Source organism: Ammodytes marinus (assembly GCF_949987685.1).
Source record: "Ammodytes marinus genome assembly, chromosome: 1".
NCBI lineage: Eukaryota > Metazoa > Chordata > Actinopteri > Uranoscopiformes > Ammodytidae > Ammodytes > Ammodytes marinus.
Genome location: NC_137230.1, coordinates 8,860,067 through 8,872,365, shown reverse-complemented (window position 1 = coordinate 8,872,365; position 12,299 = coordinate 8,860,067). Strand labels below are relative to the sequence as shown.

The following is a 12,299-nucleotide window of genomic DNA, read 5'->3' as shown; positions in this document are numbered from 1 at the left end:
TGTCTTCGCTGCTATTTAGTCAAAATGTATTTATTTTGATGCCAAGGTCATTAGCTTATACCCATTTATTTCTATGCACACGCATGTAGTGCATATAAAAGTGCACACTCTCTAAGAAGAAAGGACATTTTGGCTCAAATTACAGTCAAATATGCTCATTATGTGCATAGTCAGGTTTGTTTTGAGGTGCAGTGAACAGGAAGCTAATGGCTGGTATGAATCAGCACAAAATAATTCCACCAAGGTATCTGAGAAATGCAAGTGACTCACGGCCACGGCTCCACCGACACAAGTAATTAGAACAGAGTCTTCATTAGTGTTATATGATGCACCTGTGCCTATTCCTCTAATGACACAATGTTTATTGGGAGGAAAAAAAGTCAGTTGTTTACTTGCCAATGTTCCTGTGGTCATTATCATAGCAATCTCTTTCTTCAGCATTTCATCCATTGTATGTGCAGTACAAAACTGGAGCAGACAAGTGCTCAATTCAAAATGTTGAAAGGTGAAGGTGCCAGTAATGATTTGCTTTTTGATGTGTTTTGTCTGTCAAACAGCTTACAATGTTTCGTGGTTGTACCTACTAGTGGGACGTAGTGTTTGTTGTTTAGACTTTTTGTCTTTACCATGCTGACATACTGAGAAAAATGTTTGAATAGTTCTAGAAGGCCTATCTGATTTTCTTCTAAGTGATGTGATCACACACTTAAAGGTAGTGCATAACTTCTGTCTCCCCCATGAGGAATTCTGAGTAATTACAACAACACCCTTGGTGCATATACACGAGGTAAGCCTTCATGGTCGTGCATGGATTGTATACCTTCTGCTGTATGTCCAGGTTTTTTTCTTAGCAGTAGAATCATCAAATTGAACAATACTTGGGCACTACTTGGGATTTTTCTGAGCTCCTGCGCCAATGTCGGGTGGGGGGGCGACATCAGTTTGTAAATGCTGCCATGCTGAGAAATACAAAAAAAAAAAAAAGTTTTGTGGAGCTCATATGATCGGCTTAATCAACTTTGTGTAAACTCATTTGGTGATGACTTGATTGTAACCACCATTCATTTATATGAAAAAGTAAAACACTATAGCTTTATTTTTAGCTGACTGCAACCAAGTCAAAGATCTATATGTCCGACCACACAGCAGAGGCTGCCAGTGTTTACTTAGGCTACTGTGTACATCAAGCCATTAGTGCTTCTGCTGAATGTACATGTTCCATTGGTTGATGTTTAACCTTAACCTGTAAAGCCTAATGGAGAATGACCTTGTGTGTGATACAAAACAACTGCACAAAAAGTGCAAGGGTTAGGGTTAGGGACCCCTCTTCTGCCTACTCTCTGTGCATTGTGTGTGAAGGCCTAAACTGTCAAGTAGGCTACAGTCTATGTAGCGTACAGGAGACTACATTATTGAGTAGCCTCAATCTGACCACTGATCCTATGCAGCGATGCTACCTGGCCTCATTGCGGTGTGTCATATGGTGTAGAGATATTTAATTAAAGACACATTTCTTCAAAATAAATAGATACAATGCAAACAAAAAAAGGATGAACTGAAATAAAAAAGAACTGTAAATCCAAATTCCAGTGATTGCTTATTGCTTATACAAGTCAAAGTTTCTCAGTGTTGTGGTAACAATAATGAATGAAATAGTAAACTAAATTAATACACAATAATTTCTATTTTAGACCATATGTGTCCAGTCCAGAGCCATTAAATTAACCTTGAATGCACCTATTGTAGCATTGGTTTCCCTACGGAGTGCATTCACAGTGACACTGGAACTGAGCGTAACCAAGCAACGACGTCGTTGCCATGGTTACAGTGCTTGTCTCCGGCGTCGAGGAAGTTTGTAGCGGCCGAAGTGAACATGAACAACATTAGCTCGAGAAATGTCTCACTGTGGTAAATGAGCTCCCGTTTACATCTTTAAATATATATCAAGTAAGTACCGTTGAGTCTGAGGGGTCGAAGGTTCGTCCCAAATAGCTAACTTTCGCTTTAACCTACTACTACTACTACTACTAGCCTACTAGTAGTCTACATGGAGCCCGGGCGGACTGAGGGCAGAACGATACGAGCCAAGAAACGCAACACTCGTGTCAACGATAGATGGATGTCTCTCACCCCCATGGTGAATACTATCCTACGAAACTTTAAGAGTAAAATGCTATCTAGTCTCACGAATGCTTAGTAGAGAGAGAATAGTCAGTTATTGTTGATTGGGTTTAGTAACCTAGATTATGTTTATGTTTTAATAAGAGTTGTATGTGTTTATTATTTGATGCAACAAAGTTGAATCTGTTTGTCAAATGCAGGTAAACAGCTGCAAGTTGCACCTTTCAACTGTCAAATCTCAAGTGCCAGACAGAGCCCAGGGGGTGGTGAGTAATGACAAAAGCTATGTGGGGCAATTGCCTACCTTGCCAGCATCACAATTGATCACATTTACCGTTTTACAGACTGACTTTCACGATAAAAACATCAATACCAACCAAGCATTCCATTATTCTAACACCGGTAAGTATCTATCTATCTATCTATCTATCTATCTATCTATCTATCTATCTATCTATCTATCTATCTATCTATCTATCTATCTATCTATCTATCTATCTATCTATCTATATATCTGTCTGTCTGTCTGTCTGTCTATCTACAGTATCTCACAAAAGTGCACCACCCCTCACATTTCTTCAAATATTTCATTGTATCTTTCCAAGGGACAACACTGAATAAATTACACTTTGATACAATGTAAAGTAGTCAGTGTACAGCTTGTATAACAGTATAAATTTACTGTCCCCTTGAAATAACTCAACACACAGCCATTAATGTCTAAACTGCTGGCAACAAAAGTGAGTACACCCCTAAGTGAAAATGTCCAAATTGGGCCCAAAGTGTCAATATTTTGTGTTGCCACCATTATTTTCCAGCTCTGCCTTAACCTTCTTGGGCATGGAGTTCACCAGAGCTTCACAGGTTGCCACTGGAATCCTCTTCCACCCATTCATGACAACATCAAGGAGCTGGTGGATATTAAAGACCTTGGGCTCCTCCATCTCCCGTTTGAGGATGCCCCAAAGATGCTCAATAGGTCTGGAGACATGCTTGGCCAGTCCATAACCTTTACCCTCAGCTTCTTTAGCAAGCCAGTGGTCGTTTGGAGGTGTGTTTGGGGTCGTTATCATGTTACAGTACTGCCCTGCGGTCCAGTTTATGAGGGGAGGGGATCATGCTCTGCTTCAGTATTTCACAGTACAATGAACTGTAGATCCCCAGTGCTGGCAGCACTCATGCAGCCCCAGACCATGACACTCCAACCACCAACACTTGTCTTTGTACTCCTCACCTGGTTGCCACCCCACACTCTTAACACCATCTGAACCAAATAAATGTATCTGGGTCTCATCAGACCACAGGACATGGTTGCAGTAATCCATGTCCGTAGTCTGCTTGTCTTCAGCAAACTTGTTGTGGGGTTTCTTGTGCATCATCTTTAGAATAGGCTTTCTTCTTCTTTTTTTTTTAAGATATTTTTTGGGCTTTTTCTATGCTTTATTGATAGTGTAGAGACAGAGGTGAAATGGGGCAGAGAGGGGAGTGAAATGCAGAAAACGACCGCGAGCGGGAATCGAACCCGGGTCTGCTGCTGGCCCGGGGGGGGGACACCCTACTAACTGAGCTAAGGGCGCCCCAGAATAGGCTTTCTTCTGGGACAACAGCCATGCTGACCAGTATGATGCAGTGTGTGGCGCATGGTCTGAGCACTGACAGGTTGACCCCCCCACCCCTTCAAGCCCTGCAGCAATGCTGGCAGCACTCCTACGTCTATTTTCCAAAGCCAACCTCTGTGTATGACGCTGAGCATGTGCACTCAACCTTCGTAAACTGGGCCGCAGGGCAGTATTGCAACATGATAACGACCCCAAACACACCTCCAAGACGACCAGTGGCTTGCTAAAAAAGCTGAGGGTAAAGGTTATGGCCTGGCCAAGCATGGCTCCAGACTTAAACCCTATTGAGCATCTTTGGGGCATCCTCAAACGTAAGGTGGAGGAGCGCAAGGTCTCTAATGGAAAGATATAATGAAATATTTGAAGAAATGTGAGGGGTGTAATCACTTTTGTGAGATACTGTATCAATCTATCTATCTCCGAAATAAATACATACTCAGCATTGGGTTGGATATTCATTAAAGTATGTAAATGATCTTATGGACTGTTTGTTTTACTATGCCATGCCCTCTGTAGAAAGCAGGAGCTACGCATACAGCCAGAGAGGGCTTTTCCAGATCCCTCTTGTGCCATCATTTTCCCATGCCTCTACAGATTCTTCGGCACATAATGTAGTGCCTCAAGCAAGTGGTCCTCAAAGTTTGGATGTACTTTCACATGGTGCACACGGAGCCAAAGAAAAATCTAGGAGAACAATCTACAGTGCAGGGACCAATTATTACTCTAATGCCTCAAACCTTCCAAAATCTGCAGGTAAATATTGCATAATAAATATTGCTTGTCACTTAACCAGTTCTGGATTTAAGAACCTCTGAATACTCTCAATCCACACGCATATATATACTGTAGAATTGAATTATATTTTGTGTACTTGCCCACATTAGGTGGTTCTGGAGGACACAAGTACAAGGCAGTCCCTGGGGTTCCTTTAACTGGATTGCCTTGTGACAGTTTTGCATCCAGTTTTCGACGGATAGACTTAGACAGGTAACTCAGATTTGAATTTGTTTTGTGTAGATAGCATCTAAGGTGTGGCTTGATACATTGTTAAACTGGACATATGATTGACATGATGTGTGTCACGGTAGATCTATATCTTTCATAGTCTTGTGCCACCTCTATGACATTAAGTTTGGCTATGAACTCAGTCTGGATGTCACTGTATCTGCAGTAGAAATGATATTTGTCTAAAATTGCAAATGCTTCAGACTTCCACCAGAGAGCAGCAACGTCCCTTAAAATCCCGTGGCTCCACTGCCTTTGCTGACAAGGAACTACTACACTGGTGCCAGAGCAGAAATGTCAATATGTAGAGTGAAATACTGAATCAGTATTAAGGTCACGAGATAAGATATTTGGGTGCAATACATATAACAATGAAGTGCTGACCTGTTGTCATCCTTATAATGCCTAAATGTGCTAAATGTTCTCTCTATGTCCCAGGCGCTGTCTGGAGGAATGCCCTGATCTGGGCATTACAGATGAAATACAGCTTCTCAACCTCCAGAACAATCGAATCACAATGATCCAGCATCTTTCACATCTGCAAAAGCTTGTGTTCCTGAACTTGTATGACAATCAGATCTGTGATATGAACGGCATTGAGGCTCTGAGCTCTCTCAGGGCCCTTATGCTGGGGAAAAACAGGTGAGTTGTGTCATCAATGGATTCACAAGCATTAGAATCTGACAGATTTGTCTGAACAAAACAGATGGAATTGTGTGTCAGATATGCAAACGTTTCAGAGTGGCTTATAGTATATAGAAAATGAATGCCATGTTCTTACATTTAACATATAGAGATATCGAGTTAATGGATATGCTGCATTTCCAAGCTGGTCAGCTACATTTTTATGTAGTGTAAAAGTTGCTAGTTGTTTTTTCTGTTGTTTGCATGTTTATAAATGAAATACACTGGCTGCTGTTACATAGTCATCTTTATAGGTTTTTTACAGTGTCCACTTTCAGCAGAAAACCACTTATTTTGTCATTTTTGTATCAAAAGATTGGCCAATAAAGATAAAGTCATACATCGCCATGAATGACATCAATATCCTACAGTCCAACTGTTTCACTTTCTGTGAAACATATCAGTTGTTCTTGTTAGACCCACTTCCAGTGATGTATGGTTTTTGGAGAGTAAAGAACTCCACAGATTTAGTTGTACAGTGGCTTTTCTCAAGGGACTGCAGCTTCCCATCCATACATGTAATCTGATCTAGATCCACATACAGAGTCCTGAACAATGATTGACTGTACACTACTGTGGTGTACTGTGCCACTGTATGATCAGTTTGAATGTAACTTTCCAATAAGCTTGTGTGCCAGTCGGCTCTCCTCCGCTTGGAACTAGACTGTACCCGTCTCATATTTTCCATTTCATGTCACTTCTTCCCGATGCTTCTCAGAATCAACAAGATATGCCACCTGGAAAGACTGTCCAAACTGAATCTCCTGGATTTGCATGACAATCAGGTACTGTTCCTTCAGTATCCTCCCACATACAGCAGTTTTGTGGTTAGCCTTGTTCAGTTAACAGTAGTTGCCAAAACTGTTACTGGAGATCATGATTTTCAGTTGCAAAGTTCAACAGAAGTTGAATTTCTCTTCTACCTCCTTTCCACTGTTACTGACTAATGGTTTGCTATACGTCAGATGAAGTTCTCTCAATTCAAAAGTCGTACAGACATGACAGCAGGAGGCAAGGCATGAGAAGCCATGTACTTAGGCGTTTTAATCATCATCATTCTAATCCCTTTATATTAGTCTACTTGCCGATAAAAATGATGTGTATTCAGGGTGCACACTGTAGCAAGGCGCATTAAACAATATTAGAAACAAATATGGTATTGTCTAGCATTTCTTTCGTCTGTAAGAAATAGCGACATCTTTTTTAAGTCAAAAAACTGACTCCGTGTTCTGGGACTTAACTCCAGCATTAGTTTTTGTTCCCAGCATTGTTATAGAACAAAGCATTGAAAAACATCAGAGCCCACAAGCTCTTGTCAAGGGTCTACTCCTGCATCCATTTCCGCAGTGAGCCTTGCTAGCATAATTTATTCAACAGGCACAACTGTTTCTGTGATTTCAGCGATGGGAGAACTGCTATGTGCTCTCGCAGATTAATCTGTTCTTCAATTACTTTGAGTTGAACTCTATTATAGGATGCTGGGGGATTGACAACAGAGCAGGCTCTCTATTGTTAAATGCTTGAGAAATCAATTGATGTTGTAACTATGATGTCGGATGAGGATTTTAGCAGCTTCTGGAAAAATGAAGATAAAATAAAAAAAGGCTTCCCTCGGTCAAATGAGTGTTTTGCCAACAGGCCGCCTACGCCGCTCCTCAGAGAGCTGCTCCAAGGCCCTGGTAAGACTGTGATGTTGGCTGTACTTTGAACGAGCAGGCGGGCCAATTACTATTCAATGACTGACACAGCGCCATGTTCTTTTCTCCCAACGGAGGATACTTTGTTGCCTCAAGCTCTGTCCTCACAACAGCTCTACAGTCAATTAAAACATTTAATTTTGACTTGACAACTTAATGAGTGTCTTAAATATGATTTAAGAAGTAGAATGTTTGTGCTGTCCTTGTTGCTAATGGGAGCCCACTCACTGCATTTAGAGGAAGCCATTTGTTGGCGCGCGCCTACAGAGGAGCAGATGATGAATCTATTATTCTGACCAGGACCAGGTTGCTTTTCATTCACTGACTTCAAAACCTTATGTTTTGTGTCTTAACAACAAGCTTTATATAATATTTTTCAAACTCATCATCAAAGAGCCGACCACCCATAATGCAATGTGAACTTCTGCACAATGATAAAACAAGATGAGGAAGAAAAGGGAGGTCATCGCCGGGGGAATTTATTAAAACAAAATAGTGCTGATTTTGTGGTTATTCAACCCAGTTACTTTGTTGTGTAGTTGCTATTGGCCCGTAAGAACGCCAGCTGCTTGTCCGCTGTTCACAAGCAGTACATCACTGTCATCCTTTCCCACTCCCATCATCTAGCAGGGAGGCTCACATCACATCCCAATCTATCCTTTTACGTATTTATTTTCCGTACCAGGGTGTTGTTTGATTTCCAGTTTGCTGGAACTATTCAAAAAGAGATATTCTCTTTGGGAAAGCGCATCCAACCCACACTTAGTGTCAGTGGCCTAGTGTTGGGGTTACAATGTGACCTGACATTGTTGGATAACCCAGTCTCCAGTTAGGCGTGGAGGTTTTCCACTCGAGCATTTTGAGCTCTGAGAAGACGTTGGAGAATGCCTTACAGTGTCTGTAAAGCCAAGAGAAAGTATCGAGGCTAGAGAGGTTGGTCAAACTCATGTCCATTGGTAGAGATAATATTCCTCCCACACATTAAGATAATGATTTTGAGCAAGTTTGACTAAATCTGTCATGTGAATTGATTGTGGTATTCTGGGTTGAGCTGATGCTAGTACAGAGACTCCCCACAAGGATGCTGTATCATTAAAGACATGTATAACACAAGGTTATCTGTGTCTCTACTCCTCTTTGACAACACAAGGCCATTATATGAAATTTTGAAGATGTATTTACTGTATTGTTTACGGGGGACTTGCCAGGAGCTGATGTTACTATCTCCCCCTTCTTGGCATCAAACATTTCTTTCAAGTATCCAGACAAGAACAGGCCTCTGTCCTGTCTGCAAAGCAATATTTTTTAGTTATCATTTATGGATTTCTTTTTTTTAACCAATGTTTAATAAATAGTCTACACACTGCTGAAATCACTGATGTATGTCAAGTGTTTATTATAAATTACATCTATTGTAGCAAAGGTCAAACATTTACCATCTTAGCATTCTGGATGCCTGAGCCACACCGCTAAGCTAATTGATGCTGTGTAGCAACCTCAAATATTTCCAAATGAGGGCCATGCATATTTCTGCTTCAGTGTGTGAAAAGATACCGTGTCTGTGTTGACAGAGGTGTGATATGCCGACGCCTGTCTTGCTGCGGTCAACCGGGGATGCCTAAGTCTGGGCCTGAGATAATGTTAACCTTGCTGATCATGTTGCTGTTTTCCATTCTATTTTATTTGACCTTTTATTTAACCAGGCATGTCAGTAATAACACAATTTTATTTAAACTGCTGTATGTTCATGCATTTTCCTTCTATATATTTGATTAGAACTCTCTGACAAGCCCCTGTCACTCTAACCTCCTAGGTACCTTTGCCCTGTTAGTGTGTGATGAATGTTGACTGAAAGTATTCACGTTATTCAGTATAACCCACAAGAAGTATGCTACAGTGGTTCCCTTAGGGGTTGTGTATTGATTTTTAAAATAATCTAATGTGTATATGAATATATGAGACCTCTGGGACCATCTGGGAGTGCCATACTAACTGGCCCAAAGCAGACACAAGCTTAAAACCCATCCAGCTTATCTTTACTTTATTTTTTTGAACTTGCATCATCATTATTTATACAGTATTTCACTGTTTCAGACACAGTGAAATACGTCCTAAAACATTTTCTATCTAACATTTGGGGTGGAACTCTGTACAAGCCCATTGGGCTTCGTTCCCTCCTTGCACCATTAATTGTTAATGTGTGCTAAATAAATAAACTAAACTAAACTAAATTTGAACTACAGAGATCCTTAAATAATGTATTTTGACAGAACCCTTTCAACCTTATCATCCATACACTAATCAGTTATTCAGGGAAATTCTTCTGAAGTGTTTCGAGTGTCATTAAGGGTGTATTCACACATGCCGTGTTTAGTTCGGTTGAAACGAACTCAGATGCACTTCTGCCTTCGGTGCGCATCTTTCAGGCAGGTGTGAATACAGCAATCGCACTCGGGGGCGGACCAAACAAGCGGACCGAGACTCAGCTGAAGAGGTGGTCTCGATGCGCTTCAAAACGAACTCTGCTGCAGTTCGTTTGTGGTGTGAATTTGGCCGGACTCGATCCGACCCAATTGCAGGAAGCACTGCGCCTTTGATTTTTTTTCTTTTCTTTTTTTTTCTTTAATCGCCATCAGCTTCACATTATGGGAAAGTGTTGTTGTCGCCGTTGTTAGGAAGATTAGTTGTGGTTTGACCGGGAGCCCCGAGCGAAAATATTACAGTTGATAATGACGCGTACACATGCTGATATGTTCAGCGATCAGATGGAGAGGGGAGCGTCTCCCGCACAGTGCCAACAGGTTCACGCTGCGCTTTGCATGAAGTGTGTGTTTTTATTTTTCTTCCCAACGTGACCGTCAATACTGTCCCTGTGTCAGTTTGGAACTGAACTGCGCCGAACTTACACCCAGCTGATACACTGCTTAATCAGCTGAGTGTCAGCTTGAGCCTATTCTTCTCTCGAGCCGCGCGTCCAACAGCAAAAATACAGTAGGCTATACATTATGTTTCACATCGTAGGCTACAAGCCACTTAACGTGGCATTGTCATAGGGCTACATATTATAACCATATGAAACAACAATAATTAGATTTTCTTCTTCTTTAGGCTAGATGTAGGCCTTTTTATTATTTTTAACCCCGTATTATATCAATGATATATTTCGCAGTTACTTCGTTCTTCCTGCTTCTCTCCCCCCAGAATGTCTGTCCAATGAATGAATGACCTCAGATCACGTGTGGTTTTGCTTCGTAATGCTGGTTCACTTGCAAAAGGGGCAATATGAAAGTGGACCACACCAAACAAAAAAAATCTAAACTCTATTTGGTCTGGACCAAAGCAAGTGAACTAACGGACTTTCCATGTGTGAATACACCCTAAGACAGGACGCCCTATATATTCTCCTCAGAGCAAGGAGGGGAAATAACTGGGCATTGTTCCACCATTGACTGACCATCAACCAGCTTCTTTCTTGTTTTTGATTTGGGAGGTCAAAGTCATGGCTTGTTCTTCTGACTCAGTGCAAATTAGGCATTTAAGATGTTTTGCAGGGAAAGGTTGTTTAAGTGTCTTTTCAGCAGAAAGTGCAACCATCGAAGATTGCAAAGAAAATTGAGGACACTGCTTTTGCAAGAACAAGCTGTGTGCAGGCTGGATATTTCTAAATACATCTGAGCTGTTTGATCATCAAAAAACATCAATTTGAAAGTGAGGGGGACCATTAAATGAATGGAATTCCCCGTGAGTTCTGCCCTCTCTGTTTTGCCCCCTCTGATCTAGAATAGATAGCTTTTTCCTTAATTGTATGTCATGCCCTCTTTGATCCAGATCTCCAGGATAGAAAACATGTCTGACCTTAGCGAGCTGCGCGTGCTGAACCTGTCAGGAAACAGCATCTCCACCGTGGAAAACCTGCAGGGCCTCAATGCTTTGACTGAACTCAACCTACAACACAACTGCATCTCTGCTGTGGTGAGTGGCCTCTTTCCTAATTAATAACAGCCTAAAGCATGTTACACAATCACAATTCAACTTCATGCAAAGGAAAAGGCCCCAGCTGTTCACAGTGAACACACTTTAATTACCAACCCTTTGTGCACCTTCTTATTTCGTGTGTATAAGGAGGAGTTAGAAATATTGTAAATATGTGTGACAGGATATCACACATATTAAGCAGTAGTAGGAGTAGTAGTGGTGGAAAGATATTTGTTTGTGTTGGCTGTTGTCGGAGCATGTCAAGTAGTTGATTGCACCCTGGGGTCAGACGATGTGCATTGATGTAGCTTGTGCCTGCTGTGTGCACCTCATACTATTGCATTATACACATGTACTGACCCAGTGTTGTTATAATTATAATCTGGTCCTAGTTTGAAAACGTATTTGTTGTCCGTAAGAGCCAAGGGCGGTGCTCAGTTCAGGCGATGAATTCTGCATTGTGATCAAGATATACACAGACTCATCAACGGTGACAAATGTTCCTCATAGGATAGAAGTGCTAGTACCGGCTTCATCTTTCATCTTTATGTCATTTTCTTTGGACCAGCTCTTTTGATTGGTTGCTGTATCCTCCGTTATGGGATCACACTGTCAAAAAAATAACAAACACAGAAAGGACTTCAATAGAATAATTGTCAGAAAGGCAGTGGTGAAATGTATGTAGATCTTGTTACCCCGGGAGACGCTGCTCATTACCCACAACCTCCCACCGTCTTTCCGGCACATTGAAAGAGACACTGGATATTTCGAAACAAGGAATTACACTCCTTTTTGGTTTCTATGGTTCCTAATCTGATAAACAGAAGAGTGCAAGCCAAAACAGGCCCCCCTTCATTTGGATGCAAATCCCGGGCCAAAGCACCCCTTGCCTGCTTTTTGGGGTAGAACATACAGAATTCTGACTTGTGTATGAAACTTCTTCCCGTCACTCACCTTATCCTCTGCCTGCAAGTTCTGACCAAGAGCCACTTTCAGTCCTAATGATCAGTTGTAATGTTTTTATTTGATACAAAGGCTAGGGGAAAAATGCTTCCCTTCAGCGGGTTCTCCGAGCTCTGTCATTAGTGATGTTTGCTGCCAAGTGCTTTTATCAGGCACAAAGTAAATATCCATCCTCCAGGTGTTTTCCCTTTCATTCAAGACGGATAAATAGTGGAATTCTGGACTAGAAAAAATG

At 41.4% G+C, this 12,299-nt stretch overlaps 1 protein-coding gene across 1 annotated transcript in view; it reads left to right on the top strand.

Moving 5' to 3' along the window:
• Positions 1-2,047: 2,047 nt before the first annotated feature.
• Positions 2,048-12,299, top strand: part of lrrc49 (leucine rich repeat containing 49) — a gene marked incomplete at both ends in the record, with an annotated part of 35,173 nt that continues 24,921 nt past the window's right edge. Inside the window, 6 exons of the mRNA XM_080047138.1 lie at positions 2,048-2,137; positions 2,322-2,391; positions 4,625-4,727; positions 5,184-5,387; positions 6,148-6,214; positions 10,955-11,098. Coding sequence (XP_079903264.1) covers positions 2,048-2,137; positions 2,322-2,391; positions 4,625-4,727; positions 5,184-5,387; positions 6,148-6,214; positions 10,955-11,098 — 678 coding nt within the window. The remainder of the gene's footprint in view (positions 2,138-2,321; positions 2,392-4,624; positions 4,728-5,183; positions 5,388-6,147; positions 6,215-10,954; positions 11,099-12,299) is intronic.